This window comes from Agelaius phoeniceus, chromosome 9, assembly GCF_051311805.1.
Source record: "Agelaius phoeniceus isolate bAgePho1 chromosome 9, bAgePho1.hap1, whole genome shotgun sequence".
Lineage (NCBI taxonomy): Eukaryota > Metazoa > Chordata > Aves > Passeriformes > Icteridae > Agelaius > Agelaius phoeniceus.
In genome coordinates this window covers 33,745,140-33,769,669 of record NC_135273.1, presented here as the reverse complement: position 1 = coordinate 33,769,669, position 24,530 = coordinate 33,745,140, and the positions used below count along the sequence as shown (strand labels likewise).

The window sequence follows — 24,530 nt, the reverse complement described above, 5'->3', positions numbered from 1 at the left end:
ATGTAATATATCAGGCTTCTGAAAACTTAGAATCAGATTCTCATTTCTCACCTCAACACCACAACACTCACATTCCTGAGCTCACACAAAAACCCTGCTTGTGACAAGTGCTCACCCTCCCCACAAATGCTTTAAGACAACTCTTGAGCTGGGCCTAGAGGGAGGCAGAAACCCCTCGATGCCATCAGCTCTGACAACCCTTTTTTGTTCTCTATGTGTCCACTCGTATCACATTTCCAAACCCACTGCCAGGCAGATGTTTCAGATGCTCAGATGGAAGCTATGGGTGTACCTGGGAGCACACAAAAGCAGGGATGGTGTCTGAAATCAGCTTCCCAGTGCCTATCAAGAGCCTGCACTGCATAAGAGGCTGAGTTGCAGCAGACAGCGAGGAGCAGCAGTGTTTCACACACCACCTGCACCTCAGAACGGGGCTGCAACACCAAACAAGTGATGAAGAGCTGATGTGACACTCCTTCCACAACCTCCTGTGTCCAGGGATGGTGTCCTGCTTCTTACAACAAAGGGACAGAAATCCTATAAACACATTTATCCTTTGCAGAACATCTCTTGACAGCAAATTGATGGGAATAACCTGTGCCCTCTGCCCACACTGAGGGCTCCATGTCCCATTCCCCCTCTCCCCCAGGGTTGCCACCTCCTTCATTCCTGGCCACACCATTTTCCAGAAGCAAGAGCACCCCAGAGGATCCAACAATCCGCCAAACTGATGGGGAGGCAGAACAAAAACCATCTTTTCCCAAACTCATAGAAAGAGAGAGAGAGAAGAGCTAACCCTCCTTGCGAGGCAAAGCCTTCAAAAGTTAAATGTATCATGAAAAAGAAAACTTCTGTCGCTGCCTAAAAAGGTTTTTGACAGGTCTTCATTTGTAACCCACAAACAAATGCAGTTTCTCATGCTCCATGGACTCTAATATCACTTCAGAGCAGAGCCTGAACCCAATTCTCCACTGAAAAGCTGGAGGAGCAACCACATTAAAACAGCTCTCTTCACTGCCTTTGGGCACACCAGGAATCTTTCATTTCAGGAGCTGCACCTGAAGTGCCTGGGAGCACAACCTGAGCAGGCAGAAACTGCTGCTCAGAACCATTTCAGTGGCTTTGGGTGGGCCAGTCTCAGCTAAGTCAAGCCTGACAAACAAGGCATTACTATACGAGGCAGAAAGGAAAAGTGCTTTGCCCTATTTAAGCAAGTCTCAGAAATCTCTTTCATGTCTGAGTTGATGAGAAAAACTGGTCATAACCCAACAGTTCATGGCCACATGGCCATGTGTGCTGTCTGGGAAAAGGGGACAGAAAGTAAAGGAGAGTCATCCACCCACAGCAGAGTCAGGGACAGGGAAGAGAAATAAGAACACAGAGCACCCTAAAAGGCAGAGGCAGTGGAACAGCCTGCCCAGAGCAGCTGTGGCTGCCCCTGGATCCCTGGAAGTGCTCAAGGCCAGGCTGGATGGGGCTTGGAGCCACCTGGGATAGTGGGAGGTGTCCCTGCCATGGCAGGGGAGAGGAACAAGATGAGCTTTAGGGTCCCTTCCAACCCAAACTATGAACATGTTTGGGTTGTGCACCCAAATCTGAAACCTCAGAACCAGAGCAGAGATGAGCAGCAGTCCCTGGCTGCCTTCTCCACATCCCAACATTCCTCCTTGCTCATTTCAAAGTTCAGCCAGCACAGCCTACTTGCCCAAAGAGTCCCTTGTAAGACATTTACAAACATAAGGGAGCCTGGAATTCCATATTTCATCTGGACAACGTGAGCAGAGTGTTTTTACATCTTAATTTTGTGTTAATTTTGCCTCCTTGCTTGCTTTCTGCAGAGTTCCCAAGATTTCGTGGCAGCCACCAACTCATCCCTCATCCTGAGGGCTACAGAGCCCAGGTTTGTCACCAGCCAGAGGAATCCTCTAGAAAGAAAACCTGCAGGAGAGAGATAAGCAGCATCTCCTGCACTCATCAGAATTCAGGGAAAAGACCAAAACAAATATTAATGAGAGGCACTTAACTGTGCCTGTTCAGCAATCAATAACAGAGGACAGGGTGCACAACTGGGCTCAGCATCTCCCACCATTGATGTGCTGGGGTCCAAACTGGGCGGGGGGGTTTCTCTAATCCCCTCCTTGGGGCTGCACCAGCAGCTCTCCAAGCCCCTGTCCCCTTCCACAAACTCCCAGGACTAGAGAGACAAGAAACAGAGACTAAAACCTCCCTTTTGTGTTTAATGATTACATCCACTCTGAGCAGCCACCCTCCTCTTTTTCTTAAGGTTTTTATTCATCTGCTCCTTCAGATTATTCCAAATCACCATTTGGAATTAGCCATTGGGCCAAGCTAAGTGCTCTGGAGCATCTCTGTGGGTGTGGGTGGCATTTTCTTACTGGGTACCACAGGGAGAAAGCAGGGGGCTGCTTGGTGGGGAAGGGGGACAGCCAAGGGCTGTGACCACAGAAGGACACTGGGTGATGGCACCTGAGCTGCAGGGATGAATTGGAGAGCAGACCAATGCCTGCAAGGAAGGAGATCTGCAGCTCAGGAATCTCTTTATCTCTCTGTAAAAAGAAAAACCTTCCTCTGCATCCCTCCCTAGATGTCAGAACCAAGGACATCCCTCTGGGTGCCCTGGATGTCTCAAGCCTCTTGGCACGAAGAGACCTTGGCACAAAACCAAACACCCCTGTGCCTTTGATTTTAACCCATGGAAAAAACTACCAACTTTATGTGAGGATTTACAAGCCACGAGAGTTTAAGTAGAATGATAGTTAGTTTGTCACAAGGTAGAAAAGTAGAATTTTAAGATTTTTAGAATGGGGGTTCAGAAGCCAAGATGGAGGGATTTGGGCATGCCTTGTCCTTCTTTCTTCTTCTTAGCCTCCATCTTCTGGGTGATGGTGACACTTTTGGATTGGTTTAGAGTAGGAACACACTGTCTAACATAGGTGATAGGTATTGGAAAATTATTGTAAATAATGTACAGGTAGTTTTTAGTATAAAAAGATAACACCACCCTGAAAGTGTCAGTGTGCCACAACCCGACCTGCTGGACAGATCTCAGCAGGTCAAAAAAAGAATGTCATAGATAACAGAGAACAAACAACCTTGAGAATGAGAATAGAAGAGTTCTGACTCCTTCTTTGATCTCGGGGCTGGGAAAAAGAGACTTTCCAACACCTCGGGGTCACCTCGACCACAGAGACTCCGAGCCCTGGTGTGGCTCCTCCTGTGCAGCTCTGCTTTAGCTGGGTGCTGAGTGACCCAGCCCCACTCCTGCTCTTCCAGCAGGATCCAGGCTGGCTCTGGGGGTGCTGGAGCGGCTCCTGCTGCGCGGGCTGCGGGAGGAGAATGGCTTTCAGCTCAATTACCCTTCACATTCCGATTCCATAACGCTCCACTGAGGCTTTTTAAGCAGATCTCCCGCCCCAAACAAAGCCTGCCTGCCACAGCCCAGCCTCAAGCTCGAACGTGCAGAATGGAGGTGAGGCTCTGCTCTCCTCTCCCTGTGTCCTGCCTTTCCCAAACCTCTCCCTGAGCTTGCCTTCTCCTCTCCTCACCATCTACCATTTGTGTGGCTCCTCTGTGCTCTTCCTCCAGCCTCTGCTTGCCTCTCCCAAGCCCAAAGCACCAGATATGTGGGGGTCAGGGGCTCCTTGGTGTTAGGTCTGGGCCACCAAACACCTCATCCACAGGGCCAGCACAGCGCAGACACTGTTTCAGAGGTGCTACCATAAGAGAAGGAGGTGGTGAAGCTCTCACTGCTTCCCACAGCCAGGTGAGAAGCAGGTTTGTGGCTGCCAGAGGAGAGCTGACCTCCTCCTGACACTGCCTGGGTGACATGTGAGCATGCAGCGAGACACGGAGCTGGTGACGAGGGATGGGTGATGGAGCACACGCTCTGGAAGTGCAAACTTGATGAAAATACTGCCCTCCACACAGGGCAGGTCTTGTGCTCCAGGCCCTCAGAACAGAGGTCACCAAGGAAAAGCCTTGCAGTGAAGCTCTGTGACATGGTGAGACACCAGGCTGGTGGGGATCCTTGTCACTGCTGGTGACAAGGGACAGATGATGGAGCACACGCTCTGGAAGTGCAAACCTGATGAAAAATTGCCCTCCACACAGGGCAGGTCTTGTGCTCCAGGCCCTCAGAACTGAGGTCACCAAGGAAGAGCCTTGCAGTGAAGCTCTGTGACACAGTGGGACACCAGGCTGGTGGGGATCCCTGTCACTGGAGGAGGATGCAGGCTTCTCCCAGCCCCAGCAGGACCTTCCAGGTGTGCTCAGAGGCAATGCCATGGCTGTGTCCCACAGGGCAGAGGTGTCCCCACCTGCACAGCTCCTGGCCTTCCTCCCCAGCACCCATTTCAAGGACTGGGGTGAAGTTCCCCTGCTGGCTGCAAGAACCTTGCAGTGCCACCATCCTCGTGGGGCTCACACCAGCAGGCACAGCCTCTGCAAAATTCCTTCCTCACAGGAGAACAAACCATCCACCTGTCCTGCCATCTCCCTCTCAGCCCCTCAAAGGCCAGGCATGGGCAGCACATCCCATAGAGTTTTCTCCCAGGGGGCTGAGGGATCTGCAAACACACATCTGGCTGTGCATTTAATAAAGTATTTTTCCAAGCGCAGGTGCAGCAGATTCAGAGAGATTTAGCATTTCAATTCAGGGTCAAATAAATCACACAGGCAGTAAAAATTGTTCCCCTTTCAGGGCTTTCATCCAGCTCTGGTTATGGGATGGAGCATGGGTAGATCCCTCTTTTTCCATGGCTCAGAAAACCACGCTCTCAACTTACCTTTAAATAAAGATTTACTAATGAGGGAAAGATCATCTTCCACTGATGGTAATGAACAGAGAAGTGCTAAAAAGGCATCCCTTGGGTACCAACATACAGCCTATCAGTACAAACTCCTTTTTTTTCCTTTTTAAACACCAGTTGAAGGTAGTGCTGGTGGCCATTCTGGGACAAGCAGCCAGGTCAGGAGGTGCCTCCAAACACGTGTGAGGAACTGAGGTTAATCACACACAGGCTGGGCAGGGGGGGGCTGACATCACTCACTTCTCCTCTTCTCCCTCCCCTCCTTACCACCACCCTTTCCAGTTTGATTTACAATTGCAGGACAAGCCTAAGGAAGCAACATCACCACGATGGAAGCCAAGGCAAGGTCAGGAAAACAAGGGGGTTGTTGGTATAACCATCACCTGAGCTCAGAGCTGCAGCCAAACCCCCCTGACCACCCAGAATGAGCTCAATTCCCTGGAAAAAAGAGGGACAAGCAACCATCATCCTACACAAAGTGACAGCTGTGACCACCTCTCCTTTTCACCCACTGGGTTTGCATCCTGTCTCAGAAAAGCAAGTAAGTATGTTTCACACATCTCCCATAAAGCAAATCTCCAAAACTAAAAGCTCCCCCATTTTTTTTCTTCCTTGAACCAAAATTGCCTTGAACCCTCTCTTCACTTTCCCTGCTCTCTCCATTATTTGCACTAACAAAATAAATCACCCACATTTTAAGTTCCCACAGCAATTAATGTTTGAAATTAAGTAATGGCCCCTAATTTTGATTGAAACTTCTACTTAGATCAAATTCCCTCCATTTGTAATGAAAATAGTTTGAAACCGATGCAAACAGTTCACTTCACACATAAATATTTAAAAAACTTATAGAGAGGCTGATTTAGTCTATTATTTTACCACAAAGTTTGACCAGCAGTAGAAAGCTTATTATACATGACTGTCACTGACACATTACAAACTAATAAAACACAAAATGCAATTCTCAAGAAGAAATTGGAATGAATCTATTGCAAGAGCGATTTTTATGGTTCTTTTGAAATGCTATTTCTCCCCAGCTTAGCTGTCAAAATGGCACCATTTTCCCTAAATATTTCCATCTTAATTAAAAAGGGTGTTTTTATCGAAAAAAAGAGCCTCTTGTGCCAGCTGCAGCTTCACATTCCCATGCTGCACAGAGGGAGGATGCTAATGTGTGCCCACCTCTGGATCTGCTGCTGATCTTGGGTGCTGCAGGGGGAAAAGGGCCTGGACCCTAAAATTCCAGAGTCCCTTACACAGCAAGACCCTAATCATCCCTTCATTTAGGTGCTGTGACTAAAAAAATGAGTATCAACCAACAAACTGCATGATTATTTGAGTAAAAAACGTTAATTATATTTTCAGTGATGGGTTTTTTTCCTTCCTGGCATGGAGGAGTTGCCACTCACCACCTGAATAAGTTAAAAACCATTCCTAAAAGCCATTGCTAAAAACCATTGCTAAAAACCATTTCTAAAAACCACTCCTAAAAACCACTCCTAGATCCAGGCAGGGTCCTGCTGATGAGTCCAAAGGTGAGGCATGGAGAGGGAGGTAAACAAAACAGGGATGTGAGGGGAGACCCTGGACCCTACAATCCCAGAATGTCCCACACAGCACCTTTCAGCAAGACCTTCATTTAGGTGCTGTGACTAAAAAATGAGTATCAACCAACAAACTGCATGATTATGTGAGTAGAAAACATTAAATATATTTTCAGTGATGGGTTTTTTTGCTTCCTGGCATGGAGGAGTTGCCACTCACCACCTGATTAATTAAAAACCATTCCTAAAAGCCATTGCTAAAAACCACTCCTAAAAACCAATCCTAAAAACCATTCCTAAAAACCATTCCTAAAAACCACTCCTAAAAACCACTCCTAAAAACCACTCCTACATCCAGACAGGGTCCTGCTGGTGAGGCATGGAGAGGGAGGCAAACAAAACAGGGATGTGAGGGGAGACCCTGGACCCTACAATCCCAGAATGTCCCACACAGCACCTTTCAGCAAGACCTTCATTTAGGTGCTGTGCCTAACAAATGAGTATCAACCAACAAACTGCATGATTATTTGAGTAAAAAACATTAAATATATTTTCAGTGATGGGTTTTTTTGCTTCCTGGCATGGAGGAGGTGCCACTCACCACCTGATTAATTAAAAACCATTCCTAAAAGCCATTGCTAAAAACCACTCCTAAAAACCAATCCTAAAAACCATTCCTAAAAACCATTCCTAAAAACCACTCCTAAAAACCACTCCTAAAAACCACTCCTAAAAACCACTCCTACATCCAGACAGGGTCCTGCTGGTGAGGCATGGAGAGGGAGGCAACCAAAACAGGGATGTGAGGGGAGAGGATGCAGCTTTGGCTGGCTGGAACATGAGGTCATCTCCATCCCAGGCTTCTGGGAGGAGATGGTAACCAGAGGGAAGGGAGATAAAACAAAGCTAATTGCCAGCAGGTCACATTGACTCCCTCCTCACCCTTCTGCTCCCGACAGCAGAGAGGCAGGGAAGAGACCTTGAAGCCATCTGCTGCCCAGATGTGTAAGTGTAATTACACTGACAGGGCTGGGCTGGAATGTCCCCTGGAAAAGAGACCTTCCAGGCCAGCCTGAGGAAGTGCTGTGGCACCCTGAGCCACTGTTTGTGCTCCAGAGGAACGTGCCTGGCCTGAGGAACCCACTGCCAGCAGGGTCCTGAGGAGCCACCAGCACCTGGCATTGGCCACCCTGAGCTCAGACACTGGCCTGACCCTGGGCAGACCCAGCAGAGCTCTGAAATCAGCAGATACCTGCCCTCAGCACCCATGGGAAGGAGCCTGGGGAGTGAGGATGTTTTTCCTTTTTCCCATTTCTCCCATGAGGAACAATTACTGATTTACCCAAGTTCCCTCACCCCTCTTTGCCTGTGTTCTCCTCACTCAGAGGATGTTGCTGTACACTTTCCCTTCCTCTCCCTCAAGATAATTTCCTAACTTCCCATCATGACAGCTCCTCCATGGAGACACCAAATTACTTGCTGCCCCACACTGCCTTCTCTTTCTGGTCAAAACCTGCTTTTTTCCCCTATCCCCTTCATCCTGCCCAGCACTCCACTGGCCAGAACCACATGACTATTTCTAATTTTCAGGCTGCCCCCCCTCTTTGCTGCAGTCCCCTTCCAGAAAGAGCCCAAGTTGTGCCTGGTGGAAATGACTGTTATCTCCAGGACACTTTACACATTACTTCCACGCCATTTGGAGTTTTCCGCCCCAGTAGTTTCTGTTGCATCTCTCATTTCACTCCTTGGTCACGTGCATTAAAGGAGCAGGGTCTGCTGCTCACTGGTGAATCCACACAAGGGACAGGGGACACTTTTTCTCTCCCTAGGACGTCACTCAAGACCCTCTGGTGTCACAGCAGTGACAACAAAAACGTGCAGGTGATCTTCAGAGTGAAGGATGCTCCAGGTCTGAGCACCTACCTGGGCACAGCTCCAAAGGAGAAAGTTATTTAAAATGAGGGTGAGAGGTGCCCAGAGAAGCTGTGGCTGCCCCTGGATCCCTGGAAATGTTCAAGGCCAGGCTGGACAAGGCTTGGAGCAACCTGGGATAGTGGGAATTGTCCTTGCCCATGACAGGGGGATGGACTAAATAACTTTTAAATATCCCTTCCAACCCAAACCATTTTAGGATTCTGACATCTATAACATCAGCTGTGCAAACCCCTTCAGCCCCAACCCTGTGTTTTACTCAATGCACTGCAGTCTGTCTCATTTAAATTCTTTTCTCCAGTCCTGGTGGAAAAAAAGCAGGGAGAAGATGACAGCTGGTGCCTGCTGTGCTTCCAAGCTCTTGCCTGAAGACACTGCCAGCATCCCAAAGCCAGAAGGAGAGCCCAAGGCAGGGCCTGCACTTCCCAGTCCATTTATGTTTTGCTTGCACGTGGACAGCAACAATAAAGATGATTAAAACTGAGGATGTTTGGGAAGTTTGGGAAAAGCTTCACCTGTGCAACAGAGACCCTCTTGCTACAGTAAACACCACTCAAATCCCCACTTCCTACTTGTCCAGAAGGCTCTGGAGGTGAGAGATCACCAGCACTGGGCATGCCAGTGGGATGCCAGGATGGAGGGGAGATGGAGGTGCTTGATATACCCAGGAAGGAGAACCAGCTTTTCTGTCCAGCAGTGCTTAGTGAACACAGCTTCAATAACTCACTAAATTGCTTGCTGCCTTTCCAAGAAGTTTTGAAAACAAAAAAAGACCCCACAAGAAATAAAGAAACACATTTTTAAAACTGAATCCAATTTGCTGAGGAGAAGTTCAAGACACTTGCAAATTTTGCACGCTCAAAGGCAGCGGAAGGAAGGGATGACTGGATTTGGGAGAGAAGTTATTCACTGTAAATTATTTGTTCGGTTCTAAACTCCATATGGAAACATAAGGATAAATAGAGAAGGGAAACAAAGAAGAGTGAATGAATTAAAAAAAAAAAAAAAAAACAACAAAAAACCAGAAGAAACAAGGAAGGAAAGCAGCCAGCAATGATTACAGACCATTTTTGCAATGTGCTCTATCTCCCTTATCAGCTCTGTTATCATCACCTCCACTATAAAGGCCCTTTATTTAAAGGAGGGGAGGAAAGCAAGCCCCAGAAGGTGTCTGGGAGTGTGCAAGGGTCTGGCTAATGCAGCTGAGGGGGAGCTCAGCCCGTGGCAGCTGGTTTGCATGCACAGCACCAGGCCCTGAGCCATGGCAATAGAATTATACGAGCCCCTGAAGACTCGGGCAGGATGGCAGGGAAACTGATGTAATTACTGACATTATTACCCTTAAAGCAAAATAATAATTTTAATTACAGCAAGGGCTTTTGGGCCTTTCTCTGCTCCTCCCTGCCCCTGTCACTGTGGAGCAGGGTCTGGCTCCAGGCTGTGCCATGGGATGGGGCAGTGATGCTCCCCTCCTTCCTCTCCTCCTTCCCCGCCAAGTACTTTTCTGCACAATTGAGAGAAAGACATCATAAAAGCCACGATTTCAGCTACACCCCCATATTAGGGATGGAAATGGTGGCCAGCAGCTTGTGAAGGCTCAGTCCCAAAAGCTGCTCCCTGAGCAGAAGGGACTGCTGCTGATGGCGAGCGCCCGCCTGCCTCCCAATTAAAATAAATTGGCAAATAAGGGCTAAGCCCAGGAGATAAGACACCTGCAAGCTGGACTGTGGCTGCCTCAACACTGCTGTGTGCAGACCAGAAACTTTCCTTTCCATTTTTAAACTCTTTTCCTGCAGCCCTGCCTGCTTGAATTCAGGAGGAGACGAGCACAGTCCCAAGGCAGAGGGCTGTGGTTACAAATCTGAAAGCAGAGCTCTAATTCCTGTGTCCTTGTGGAGTTACAGGTGCTTCTCTTGTGGTGCAGCTGTGATTTCATGAATGACTGAGGTGCTGAATTGCAGTCCCTGGCCCAGTGCCAAGCTTTTTGCTGGAAGATCATAGGATCATGGAATGCTTTGGGTTGGAAGGTACATTAAAAACCATCCAGCTCCAACCCCCTGCCACAGACACCTTCCACTAGACCAGGTTGCTCAGAGCCCCATCCAACCCTGTCCCTGAACACTTCCAGGGATGGGGGTGAGTGACCTCAAGATGTAACAACATCACTTCATAAATCACTCAGTCTGTTATAAATATAAAAGAAGGAATGAGGTGGGGGAGAGCACAAAAGGAGAGAAAACTCCAATGGAAACCTCCTGAGGGAGCATTCAGCCAAGAAACCAACAATTAAATGACCTTTCTGCCAGCATGTCACAGCTGCTGAGGCTCCAAGGCCAAGAGAAGGCCTTGAACTTGATCAGCAAGCTCAGGATGTTGGGGGTTTACAGGAGAAAAGAGCTTTTCCCAAGGAGGTACTAGACTTGAGGTTAGTTTACCTCATAGTGCAATTTAGGCTGGAAAAGCCCTCTAGGATCGAGTCCAACCATTCCCCCAGCACTGGCAAGGCCACCACTAATCCTTGTCCCCAGGCAAGGTGACTCCACCACTGCCCCAGGAGTTAAAGGCAAAGCTGTGTGGAAGCCCCAAGAGGTTTCCTGTTTGGGACTGGGACAAGAAGGCCAGCAGGCACCCAGGGGGGACAGTGCACCCCAACATCCCCATCACACCAGGTACCACAAACAGGGCCTTGGCTCCACTCCACTTGCTTGCTTCACCTAAAAGCATTGAACCATGACAATCCAAGAACTCTGTGTTCCCTACAGATGCAGCCAAACGGAAAAAAGATTAGATAAAACAGATTGGACTTGCCAGAAACTGAGGCATGGCCACAACAGCCTGCCACAGGCTTGGCAATAGATCTCTCCTTGTTTAAAAGCCAAAACCCCGAGACTCCCAGAAACGTGGTACCTTGGGGCTGGGTGAGGGGGGTGGAAAAGAGGCTGTGAGCAGGAGATGAAGTGCAAGGGACACATGCAAGAGGAGAACAAGCCCTGAAGGTCAGAGTAGCAAGCACACGAGCAGCTAACTAATGTACTACAGCAGCACCGCGGGGCACAGCCACGGGCACGCACGTCCTCGCAAACTGGAACGCCATAAAAGTCCATTACAGCAAATCAAACAGCAGCCAGCATGACAGCCATTAGCCTGAAATGAATACACGGGAACTTAATGAGCTCTGTCGAGGCCAGCTTGGTGAATTAAGTTGCCAGTTGTAGCAGGATTCCCCTTCTGTGTGCAGCCCTGCCCCGCCTGGCTGCGCTGGGACCGGCAGAGCACAGGCAGCCCTCACCCAGACGGGACGGACGATTAGGCTGGAGCAAATATCCCCATGTCCCTCTCCTGGCCCCTGGCAGCTATTCCAGGCATGAGATCAGCACACAGCAAGCCCAGAGGAGCGGTGCCACTCCAGCAGTCGAGCTGCTGTGGTGCATCCTCTCCATCCCTCCCCACACCACGGCCCATGCCCAAATAAATCCCCATTCGCACACCGAGCCGAGCACGTAAAACACCAGGATGGGTATTTAGAGGCAGTATTGTTTTTAAAGGTCAGTTTACTTCATGTTCCATTTATTTATGCACACTCTTCTTTTGACTTTCCAAGTGGCACACAATAGCAGCGAGGTTTAAATAGCCCTGCGGTCGCTGCTCCATTAGCTACGACAACTGCAAATCGATACATCCATTTATCTCAAAATTAAAAAGAGAAAAACCCTCATTAGCTGCCAAATCTGCACAGAGCCAGTCTATTGAAAACCACACCAGCCTCTCCTCTTTCTCCAAGCTCCAGCTCTCTTCATTCACTATCCACAGGCCCTTCGATTTGGGCTCTGAGGTGGATTTTGGTTCCTGCACCCTCACTGCTCGCCCTCAAGCTGTCTGGAGCTGTCATTCCTCACCATGGCTGTGTCCCCCAGCACCTTCCCATGCCAAATCACCTCCAGCTCTGAGTAGTCATGGGCAAGCAACAAGGAAAACTCACGGCTCAGCACAGGTCTCAAAGCCAAGTGCGCATCTCCTCCTTGAGAGCTGCACCACCACACTCAGAAAAAGTTTATTGCTGACACCTCCCACAGCTGCAGCCCTTGGAAAGGCCTCTTTAGGTGGTGAGACCCCATCCCCTGCTCTCTGGCAAGGGAAGGCTCTCTCTCCCTGGCAGTAGAACAGGAGTGCCTCCAGCATGCTGGCAGAGCAAGGCCTTTGTGGCTCATTACCTCTGCTCGGTGCCCTTGGTTAAAGATCACGGGCAGAAACTGGAAGTTGGCACACTCTGCCTTGTAATTAGATTAGGCCAACCTCCAGAAGAGCACAGCTCCCAAGGCCAAGTGCTGGGGGGCTGCAAGGGGGGAACACCAGGCTTGCTGTACCCCAAACAGCCAGGCAGTGCTGGAAATCCTTCACAGCACACCCCCAGCTCACCTGCACAGCATGTGATATGGCCCAAAGGTTCGGCCTTTTCTTCTTTTATATATTTTTTTTGTTTACATCACCTGCCTGTAGTTCCCTTTCCTCGGGCAGCCCTAATTTTCTACATATGAGGGCACGGAGTGATAGGACACAGGGGAATGGCCTTCAACTGCAAGAGAGGTTTAAATTAGATATTGGGAAGAAATTCTTCCCTGTGAGGGTGGGGAGGCCGTGGCACAGGGTGCCCAGAGAAGCTGTGGCTGCCCCTGGATCCCTGGAAATGTCCAAGGCCAGGCTGGAGCAACCAGTGGAAGGTGTCCCTGCCCATGGCAGGAGGTGAACTAGAGGAGCTTTAAGGTCCCTTACAAACCAAACCATCCTGTGACTCTAAGATTCCATGATTCCAAGCCAGGACCTTTGCCCCTCCTGCTCCCCAGGCCAGGTACAGGTTAATTTTGGAAATGGGGAAAACTCTAGTTTTGCAATATTGGCTCTTAGGATGGTGCCTTGTGAAGGCTGACCTAGGACAGAGACTGGACAGAGTTAAAGAATAAAGCAGGGATTTATTAAAAGGATCTCCTCCATGGATCCACCTTGGGCAGCACAAGAGCCCAGCCAGGGCTACACCCCAGGTGAACCCAAAATGGTCACAAAAATGGACACCTAGTCACAAAATCTCTCACTTTTATAAGTTCTGCTCCATTTGCATATTGGAGTTAATTGTCCAGTTACAGCTTTACCCCATGAAGTCCCATCCTGCTTGTTTTTCTCTTTTCAAATCACCCTTGTTTATGCTCTTGGGCCTGAGATTTGGATCATTTGTCTTTGGTCCCAGCTGGAGCAGGAATTGTTTTGTCTCCCTGCTCTGTGCACAGAGCTCAGCATCCCCTAATATGAAGCCCAGACCCTCACACTAAAGCAGCACAGAATGTGAAAAATATAAAAGCTAAAACCTCAGGCATCAAGGACAGAAGCCATCAGCAAGAAGAGATGTGGCACAGATACTCCAGGTATGTAAAAACTGATGTTTAACTCAGCCCTGATTGCCAGGGGAGGCACAGAAACCACAGAGCAGGTAACAGCAAAACCAGAGGTCAGTCTGAGGGCAGGGGAGAGGAGCCTGTTCTCCTCCCATCCCACTGCCATTCCTTTTGCTCTGCAGACCTCTGCAGGCAGAGCATGACCCAGAGGAGCAGCAGCAAGGCATGACAGCCACCCTCCAGCTCCAGAGCCCTGAGCATGGGCAGGAGCAGGGGCATGGCACCACATTTTCTGGAAAAATCTCTTTGCCCAGGATTTTCTCCTGGGAAGCTGAGAAGCCTCAGAGAAAAATGAAAACAATAATTACCTGATTTTCTTCTCCTCTGTTTTGCTGCTTTGGAATGTGCTTTGGACATTGTTTCCATTGGTTTCATGTGAATTGTTTTGACTTAATGATCAATCACAGTCAGGCTGTGTCAGGACTCTGGAAGGAGTCACGAGTTTTCATGAGTATCTTTTTAGCCTTCTGTCTGTATCCTTTCTGTATTCTTTAGTATAGTTTAGTTTAGTATTTTTTATTATAATATAATATCATAAAATAATAAATTAGCCTTCTGAGAACATGGAGTCAGATTGATTATTTCCTTCCCTCTTCAGGGGTCCCTGAAAATACAACAGAGGGCACCTGGTGGGGGTTTTGCCAAGTCATTTCTCCAGCCCTCGTGCTCTGCAGAGCAGCAGAAATGCCTCTGACCCAGTGTCACTCTCACAGGGAGGTTTCAGGTGACTTGGTGCAAAGTTGAGACTCCAGCTCCCGGCTCATACATCACGAGCAGCTCTAATGAAGAAACCTCATCCTTACAGCAGAGGGGTGGGGAGGGATCACAGCCCAGCATGGCAGGGCAGCAGCAGCAGGAATATTAAATACACCCTGGTAACACAATCGTTTGCACCTCTCAGTTCCCAGAGCTGCTCCATTTCACACACACACAATGCACACCAGACCTCACCCACACCCTGAGGAACAGGCTGGGACAAACTGCCCTGGCACTGTGGTGCAAAGAGAGGTTTCCTCCACTGGAGGATGTCAAATGCTCATCTAACCCCCTGTTTCAAATGGAACATCCTCACCTTCTCCTCCTGCCACCAGAAGCCACAGCTTAAAGCCTAAATTCACATCAGACCTGTAAACTCCCAATCAAATCAAGCTACAGGTGCAGAAGCTGTCCCTGATGGATGAGCAGATGTCACCACCCTTGCAGTGACCAGCACAGAGAGCAGCAGAAGGTTGTGGAAACTCTGTTCTAGGGATATTCAACACTTGGCTGGATAAAGCCCTGAGCAATCTGAGCTAACATGAAAATTCTTGCTGGATCAGTGGGAGCTTGGGCCAGATGATCTCCTGTGGCCCCTTCCCACCTATTTTATCCCAAGGACAAGATGGGACCAGTCCTGCTAAGGAGCTGTTGAAGGAAATCACCAGCCAGGGCAGCAGCCTTTGGGCAGCACTCTGCCACAATTCAGGCATTTAGAGAAACACTCAGCCCTGCCTCAGATCACATCTGTGACAAGAGCTGTGCATGCCCTCAGCTCCAAGGAGAGAACAAGACACAGATCCTCATTGACACTGATTTCCAAACTTCCCATTTGTTCATGGGAAAAATGTCACCAAAGCACCACACCTCCCCTTCCACCTCCTTCCCCCAACACCCCAAACACTTTGCTCCTGCCCATTTTCAGGCAGTAACTTCCAGAAGTTTCATCCTCCCGTAACCTCACGAGGCTCCAGGGCGATTGGACAGCCCTGAGCATTGGTGGCCAGCTCTGTGGTGGCAACCAGAGCCTGAGTGGCCCCTGAGGGGAGAGGCAGAAGCCAGGCAGAGGTGGTCCCTACCTCTGGGATGCGGACGCTGTAGGGCTGGTTGTGGAACTGCGGCGCGTTGTCGTTCACGTCTCCCACCTGGATGTTCACTGTCCCCTTGATCACCTGTGGGCCCAAGGACAACAGCTTTAGGTGTGCATTTAGAGCCTAAAAAGCAGCTTGTGGCTGTGGTTTTGGGCTTTGGGCCAAGGGGTGAGCCCTCTCCCCTGGTGCAGAAGTGACCACAGCCCCTGCTCCCCTCCGCCCGTGCCGCAGACCATGAAATGAGAAGTCACACTCACCCCTTGGCTGTCACTGACAGAAAATTCAACTGTGAATTCTGACTTGGTCTGAAAGGGAAAGAGAAGGAAAAAAAAAAACTATAATTAAAGATACTGTAGTGTTTATCTGCAGGTGGCAGGCTGGGGACTTTCAGCCAATGTTATTACACGCAAAATGCTTCCAGGACCTTCCAGAAGAGGAGAGGTGCTGGAGTGCCATTACCTGCACTGGGCACAGAATGCTGGGGAATCTGGATGCCAGCAGGGCTCCTGTGTATGCCACAGGCACAGGAGATGCCCTGTCCCAGGGTTAAGGAATCAGCTCCCTGACTGACAGTGGGCACTTAAAACACACCCAGATTTAGGACTCGTGGCAATGCAACTCAGTCTCAGTGAGGACCTCTAAATCCTGCTGCTGCTTCCCCAGCTTCCCATCACACAGCTGGAATCCTGGGACAAGCCTGTGTAGTGAGAACTGGCTGAAATTCCATGAAATTCCCACACAGTTCTCTCTGCTCCTTATTGATTTAACTAAATTAACAGCTGGCAATAGGGATCTATTCAAGTCACTGATGCTGGGGTGAGCAACAAGTAGGAAAGAGCAAATTTTTTTGGGATCAGGGCAGGGGGATATTGCTAGTAGAGGCAGACCTTCTCTTCCTGACCCTTTTCTTCCCATCAGCAACCATTTTGCTCCTATTTTACTAAAGAATAGTGTAAAGATTGAGCCACCACATCTACCTGGTAGCTGCCCTCCAGCTGGTGGCTTTTGTTCCCCTCCAGTCCTGGCAATCCCTTCCCAGCTCTGCTGTCCTTGCCCTGCCTGAGCTGCTGGAGCACAGCACCTCGATGTTTCCACAGCATCAGGCTGGAAAAGGCACCAGAAATGGCTCTCCATGCTGCAGCTCTGGTTGATTTATTCCTAATGAGATGGGCTCAGGGACAGGCAGCAGCCAGCAGGAGCTCTGCTTGCACCAGGGTTGAAGTTCATCTTGGAGAAGGGATTGGGGAGCAGCTCCCCATGGTGTGTGCCCACCCCTGCTCCCACATTTCCATCCAGCCAGACAGGGAAAGCCCTTTCTGACTCCTGCCTCAGGGCACTGCTAGGAGGCAGAAGGAGGAGCTGGAATCCCCAGGGAGAGGAGAAACTCTGCTGCCTGTGCCACCTCAGCCTGCTGCATCCCTGCCTTTCAGCCCTCTCTTCCCCCTCCTCATCCACCAGGGACAACACAACAGGGAAGAAAGGAAAAGCAGGAGATAAGGAACAGCCTGTTGAGCATTTAAATTTTAAAAACTCAATAAAATAATCAGAGGAAGCTTCCACGTACCAACTGCTGTCTCTGAAATTATTTTAACACAATTCTTTAGCCTCGGGGTCTGCCGTTTTTCTAGAAATCCGTTTTCCTTCTAATCTTCATAGGAGCACCAAAAAAAATCTTTTAAAATTCATTTTGCCTCTATACATTTGCTCTTTCCTCTTTTTCTCTAGTTCATCCTTTCCTGCATCATTTACCTTGCTGAGACTCCCTCCCCCTTCTTTCTGCTCCACAATGCAAGAATTCACCTCTTCCTTTTCCCTTCCCACCACTTATCCTGAGAGACCTTCTCCCCTCTGACTTTTTAAACATGTGCATCCAGTGTTTTCTGCTCCCAGCTTTGTGCCCATCTCCATCCCTTCCCTCTGACTGCTTCCTCCACCATAAATTGTTGTTTACACCTCTCTCACATCCTTTACACCTTCCCCCCATCCATTCTTCCTTCACTGTCTCCCACGTCCTTTGAACCCCTGGGATCAGCTGAGCCCATCCAAGCTCTGCCCAGCTCCTTCCCTCCCTACCCTCCACACCACAAGACACCTGAAATCTACTGATCACCCTCCTGGGCTTGAGGCTGGCATGGGAAATATGGAGAAGCAGGAGGCATTTGGATGAGGGAAGATTTATGACTCAGGCCAGCAGCTGTTGGCACAGGGAAGCGGAGGGGAGAGGGGTGAAGAAAAGCACTTTATTTTCCCAAAGTCTCGCTCCTAACACTGTGAAATTGGGTTTGGCCTTCCCCCCAGCCCCAGCCTGAAAGCATCCAGCACCCTGCTCCTCTGCATGCCAATGCCTGCCTGGCTCTGACTGGGAACACCAGAGATGTGTTAGGTTTGATCTTCCTGAGGCTGCTGCTGGCCAAGGCAGCACTAAATACAGGGGAAATTAAGCACGTTGCCCAAATCACATCATATTTTCCCAGTCTTCCTGCTATCACTTCCTCCTTGCTCCAGGAATGCAGAAAGGGCCAAGGTTTTAGCAAAGCAGGCACCTGGATGGGATTCCAGCCTTGCACACCAAAGCTGCCATTGAAAATAGGGGTGGTGAAATAGCTTTGAGGCAAGGATCCTGCCAAATTTAGCATCCAGCAGCCTGAATCCACAAGAGGATGAAAAGTCTTGATGAGATTGAATAAGCAGGGATACCTCACATCTCTTGACACGCTGTTCTAAATAGTAAAGGATTTAATTGGCATCGAGATTTAAAGAGGAAGCCTGCACATTTCCCTGACTGTGTGAGCAGCCTGGCTCCTTGGTAGATCACCTCCACCTCTTAATTCCTTTACTTCCAGACCTGTTGGAGCTCAGTTCATCCCTCTGGGTGTCCAGAGTTGCTGAGGACCCCGTCGGGGGGCTCGGAGACCCTGGCACACAGCCCAAAACACCTGAGGAATTGATTTTGACCCCTAGAGCAAGTTGCCAGCTTTGTATGAGGACCTGAAAGTCACAGAGGTTTGAATAGTGTGATAACAAAATGATCACAGGGTGAAAATGTCGATTTTAGGATTTTTGGTATGGGGATTATGGGGACAAGATGGAGGAACTTGGGTGTGTCCAGCCTTTCTTCTTCTTGTTCTCCATTTTCTGCAGTGATGCTGGCACTTTGGGATTGGTTTAGAGTAGAAGTGCACTGTCTAACATGGGTGATAGGTATTGGGAATTAAGTGCAAATATGTTATACATAGTTTGTAGTATAAAAGGACAACACCGCCCCGGGGGCGGTCAGAGTGCCTGTGGCTGCCCTGCTGAGCAGATCTCAGCTGGGCAGAAAGAAAATTTTATAGATAAGAATTAATAAACAACCTCAAGAGCAAAAACTGAAGAGTCCAGACTCGTTCTTCAGTTGTGTGGGCCGAAGCAGAGACATCCTGCACATCTTGGGGCAGCAATTAACAATAGCAAGGCGAGACATACTCACAGGTATTATTCTAGCACCCAGGAAAACCAACAGGGCAGATGAAACCAGAGCAGGCTGGTCACTGCCCACGTCCCCACTGATCTGGAGAACCACAGATCACAGTGGACACACCAAGATTCCCACATCCACCAGGGAGCAACACCCATCTCAGCTCTCACAGAGGATGGAGAGCCACCATTTCTGTGAGCACAGGTGGTTTTTGCCCCAGTTTTACCTCTCTGTCCAGGGGCTGTCTGAGCCACACCACGCCGGTGACGCTCTCCACAGCGAAGAAGCGACTGGCCTCCTCCCCAACCACCCCAAAGACCAGGGGGTCATTGTCCAGGTCCCTGGCCAGCAGCTGAGTCACTGAGGAACCTGGGAGACACAGAAGGAAAGAAACCATGAGCAAAACGAGGCAGAGAAGAGGAAATACTGAAAACATGCAGCTGGTCAGAGAGCAGGTGTCACAGACATCTTTTATGGAAAATCTTTTCTTTAAGATTTCTCCTCCTGAGCAGCTGAGAGGCCTCAGGAACAAAATGTAACCAATGGTTATCTGCTGCTGTGGAATGCAACAGGTGCATCTGGGATTGGGCTCATGTGGTTGTTTCTAATTAATGGCCAATCACAGTCAGCTGGCTCAGACTCTCTGTCCAAGACACAAGCCTTTTTTATCATTCTTTCCTATTCTATTCTTAGCCAGCCTTCTGATGAAATCTTTTCTTCTATTCTCCTTTTAGTATAGTTTTCATGTAATATATATCATAAAAGAATAAATCAGCCTTCTGAGACATGGAGTCAGATCCTCATCTCTTCCCTCAGCAAGAACCCCTGTGAATCCTGTCACAAGCAGGTCTGTGAAAGACCTGGGATCACAACCATGGTGCTCCAGGGCCTCAAGGGGAGCCAGGCTGAGCATGGGCTGAGTGTTCTGTCTGCACAGATGGGCTGAGCCACAGATCCTCTCCTTCCTTCCTTGCCTCTATCAGAGGAGAAAAGCCAGCCTGGTTCAGCCCTGGCACTGCAGACAGAGGAGCCCACAGCTCCCCTGGGTAAGCTCTGACCAGCCTCCCTCACACTCCCCCTGCCAAGGGGCACCCCCAGCAGGTACAACACCAAAAGCAGGGGACAGCCACCACCCTGCACCTCATTCCAGTCCCTGGGATCATTCTGAGCCCCTCAGACAGCTCTGTGCACTCTCACACGTGCAGCTACCTCCCTGCTGCTCTCCGTGCCTTGCCCTGCAGGATGGGGAGAAAACAGAAGGAAAAAAGCTGCTGGATGGAGATAAGGATGGGACATTGCCTAAGCTGCCTGGCCTTGAGGATGGGGGGGATGAGGATGAGATTTCTCCTTGGCCACATGGATTTGAGGATGGGAGGGATGAGGATGAGATTTCTCCTTGGCCACGTGGATTTGAGGATGGGGGGGATGAGGATGAGATTTCTCCTTGGCCACATGGATTTGAGGATGGGGGATGAGGATGAGATTTCTCCTTGGCCACGTGGATTTGAGGATGGGGAGGATGAGGATGAGATTTCTCCTTGGCCATATGGATTTGAGGATGGGGGATGAGGATGAGATTTCTCCTTGGCCATATGGATTTGAGGATGGGGGATGAGGATGAGATTTCTCCTTGGCCACATGGATTTGAGGATAGGGGGGGATGAGGATGAGATTTCTCCTTGGCCACGTGGATTTGAGGATAGGAGGGATGAGGATGAGATTTCTCCTTGGCCACGTGGATTTGAGGATGGGGGGCACAGTCTGTGTGAGCCACCATGCCCCCAGATCTCCTGGCCAAGGAGAAGATGCCCAAATTTCATCCCTCTGGGAAGGTGAGGGAAGTTCCAGCAGAGCAGAGGGCAAAAGCAGCAGCACAGTTTGGAGAGCAGAGCGAGCTGGGCAATTCCCAATCGATTGGTGAGACATCAATCACTGCTGAAATAATGGAAAAAGCCAATATGAGATTCCATTAATAAAGAATTAAATGATAGGAACATAATTAATGCCAGTCAACACGATTTTATGGAAAATAGAGCTTGTCAAACAAACCTGATTTTATTCTTTGATGAGAGTACAACTTTGGCAGATAAAGAAGAAATAATAGATTTCTGTGAGGCATTTGCCTTCGCCCTGAGTGACTTTGTGATTAAAAATTTAGTGCCCTAGGACATTGGTGAAGAACATTTTGAGTGAGGAGCTGGCCTGGCAGGTCCCAAGGCCACCAACTTCACTGGGGACATCACAGTGGGATGTAAAATTGCTGTTGGTACAAGCTCAGGTGACACATAACAGGGGGGACCCAGCAGCCAGGTGAAGCCCTTGGAAATTTGAAGTCTTTTGGGAAAAATTTATTCATTCCAAGCATGCAAGGAGAGGTTCCACACCCTGTCTGCAGAGCCACAGGGCTCTTGGGGAAGCCAGGAGTGGCTTTTAGGCTAAAAAGCTGTTTCTGCCAAGGCTGCAGAGCTACAGCTGCTTGGACCTTCAGGACTGGACACAAAAGGAAGACAAAAAATTCCAAGAGCCAGCAGAAATGGTTTTCCTTTAAAAAAAAAAAGGCTTTAAAAGCTTGAACTGCCTCATCTATGACTAAGAAGAGTGAGATGACTCAGGCCATCTTGAGCACATCCACAGAGAGGACAAAATGTGACACTGAGCAATGAGCAAGACTCAGTGCCCAAACCCAGACAAGTTCCTATTTGGAGGAGGAGCAGCAGTTTGGTTTTAAAAGGAGCAGCTAGAATTAACCACTGGGGCAAAAAACCCAACAACATTCATTTCACCAACAGGTGCAAGTGAGTGATGGGTCACAACCAAAGGCCTTTTGGATAAAAACAGAAAGAAGTGGCTTTATCCCAGCCTGTGATCAGAGTGTTCATCTGCAGCGTTCTCACCTCTCCAGTGCAGCCAAGCCCACAGATACCAAGACCCTCCAATTTCTCAAACCTGGTAGCCCTGATATAAAACAAGGCAGCAGCTTGATTTTATGCTGGAGGATGCTCAAAGGCACCCTTAGCAAAGGTTTCTTTACCCCAAGGCAAAAAGAAGACACACAGTCTCCATGGCTGGGAAAGCCATAACTAGGACAAAATAAATCCAGGATCATGCCTCTTTATTCTGCCCTGTTTTTTTTTAAATAGAGAACAGGTTTCCTCCCATTCAAAAACCCCAAAACAACAGGTCATCATTTCCCTCCAGAATAGCAAATACTTCAAAAGGTCTAAAGGTCTTGGTTGCACATCCTTGGAAGAGAAAGGATCTCAAAATTCCTGCTGCACAGGAAAACCCTGTGCCACCCAGTTTTAATGGTATTAGTGGTCTGTGAGTTGCAAACCAAGATGTAGCAATAAATAAATAACTAAATCAACAAGAATTTAATATTTAACTCTTCTCTCTCTGCACTGCAACTCCCTCCAGCTGTCAGGGAATTGAGTTCCTAAATTCAGGACAACCTGGAGAAGGTGGCTGGGCATTCCTGGGCAGAGCACATCATCACAGCTCCATGTGTGCCTCCTGTCAGTCTTTGGAGTGGGATCCATGGAAAACAGCACCACCAGGGTGAGCTCAACTACCCTCCTCTCCAAAAGGAGCAAAAGTGACAGATTCCTCAATTTCTCTGTGCTTTGATTTGTTAGAAACAAGAACCTTCATTAGAGCTTAGACAGGGACAGCTCAGAAGCAGTGTGAGCAGAGAAAAATCCCATTTTGAATAAACCCTCCCAAATGAGGCACCAAAACCTAAGAGCCCTTTCCCCCTTCCCCTTATCCCCCAGCCAGGTAGAAATCATGATCCTACTTCAGAGAACCTCATTCAGAAAAAAAAACCAACAAAAAAAAATTATACACGTGTATAAAATACAAAAACAACAAATAAATAGAAGATAAGAAGAAACATAGGCCTGAAACGAGAAATGAGACTTCACAATTGCTTTGTTCCAAGTTTTTTAGCAAGTTTTCCCCCCTAACTTTAGGAGTGTGGTATTAAAGCTTCACCACTTTCACCACCACAGTGACAGAAGTTTGTTCAGGTTACCTTCCATGGATTTCTTCAGCACCAATTTATTGCATTTATTGATTTTCTCCTGTTTTTCCCCATCATCAGGAAGGCTGGACAGGGCCTTTCCAAAAGGGGCAGAAGTGACAGATTTCTCAATTTCTCTGTGCTTGGATTTGTTAGAAACAAGAACCTTCTTTAGAGATTCGACAGGGACAGCTCAGAAGCAGTGTGAGCAGAGAAAAATCCCATTTTGAATAAACCCTCCCAAATGAGGCACCAAAACCTAAGAGCCCTTTCCCCCTTCCCCTTATCCCCCCAGCCAGGCAGAAATCATGATCCTACTTCAGAGAACCTCATTCAGAAAAAAACAACAAAAAAAATTATTACATGTGTATAAAATACAAAAACAACAAATAAATAGAAGCTAAGAAGAAACATGGGCCTGAAATGAGACTTCACAATTGCTTTGCTCCAAGTTTTTTAGCAAGTTTTCCCCCCTAACTTTAGGAGTGTGGCATTAAAGCTTCACCACTTTCACCACCACAGTGACAAAAGTTTGTTCAGGTTACCTTCCATGGATTTCTTCAGCACCAATTTATTGCATTTATTGATTTTCTCCTATTTTTCCCCCATCATCAGGAAGGCTGGACAGGGCCTTTCCAAAAGGGGCAAAATTGACAGATTCCTCAATTTCTCTGTGCTTGGATTTGTTAGAAACAAGAACCTTCTTTAGAGCTTAGACAGGGACAGCTCAGAAGCAGTGTGAGCAGAGAAAAATCCCACTTTAAATAAACCCTCCCAAATGAGGCACCAAAACCTAAGAGCCCTTTCCCCCTTCCCCTTATCCCCCAGCCAGGCAGAAATCATGATCCTACTTCAGAGAACCTCATTCAGAAAAAAACAACAAAAAAAATTATTACATGTGTATAAAATACAAAACTAACAAATAAACAGAAGCTAAGAAGAAACATAGGCCTGAAATGAGAAATGAGACTTCACAATTGCTTTGCTCCACGTTTTTTTCCAAGTTTTCCCCCCTAACTTTAGGAGTGTGGTATTAAAGCTTCACCACTTTCACCACCACAGTGACAAAAGTTTGTTCAGGTTACCTTCCATGGATTTCTTCAGCACCAATTTATTGCATTTATTGTTTTTTTCCTATTTTTCCCCATCATCAGGAAGGCTGGAGAGGGCATGCAGAGGCAGAGCTGCAGCTCATCTCAGGGCTCTCCCAAAGGAGAACACCCTTCCATCCCTGCCCAGGGTCGTGCTCAGGCCTCGTGCAGCCCCAGCAGGGACAAATGATCTTCCTGCAGCACAGAGTTATAGGCTCCATTTGTTTCCTCTCAGGAATCAGACAGGGCAGTTAAGTGTCTTGATTCCACCAGATAATCAGAATTTATCTTGTCTCCCTTTGCCTCCTTTCTCTCAATCACAGCTACTTCTCCCTCTTTCCTCACACATACACAGATTTTCTTCT

At 48.5% G+C, this 24,530-nt stretch overlaps 1 protein-coding gene across 1 annotated transcript in view; it reads right to left on the bottom strand.

Moving 5' to 3' along the window:
- CDH23 (cadherin related 23) overlaps window positions 1-24,530 on the bottom strand; it is a 226,030-nt gene that overhangs the window by 151,931 nt on the left and 49,569 nt on the right. The window contains exons 4-6 of the mRNA XM_077183497.1: window positions 19,280-19,422; window positions 15,854-15,901; window positions 15,585-15,677 (exon numbers count right to left, since the gene is read on the bottom strand). Coding sequence (XP_077039612.1) covers window positions 15,585-15,677; window positions 15,854-15,901; window positions 19,280-19,422 — 284 coding nt within the window. The remainder of the gene's footprint in view (window positions 1-15,584; window positions 15,678-15,853; window positions 15,902-19,279; window positions 19,423-24,530) is intronic.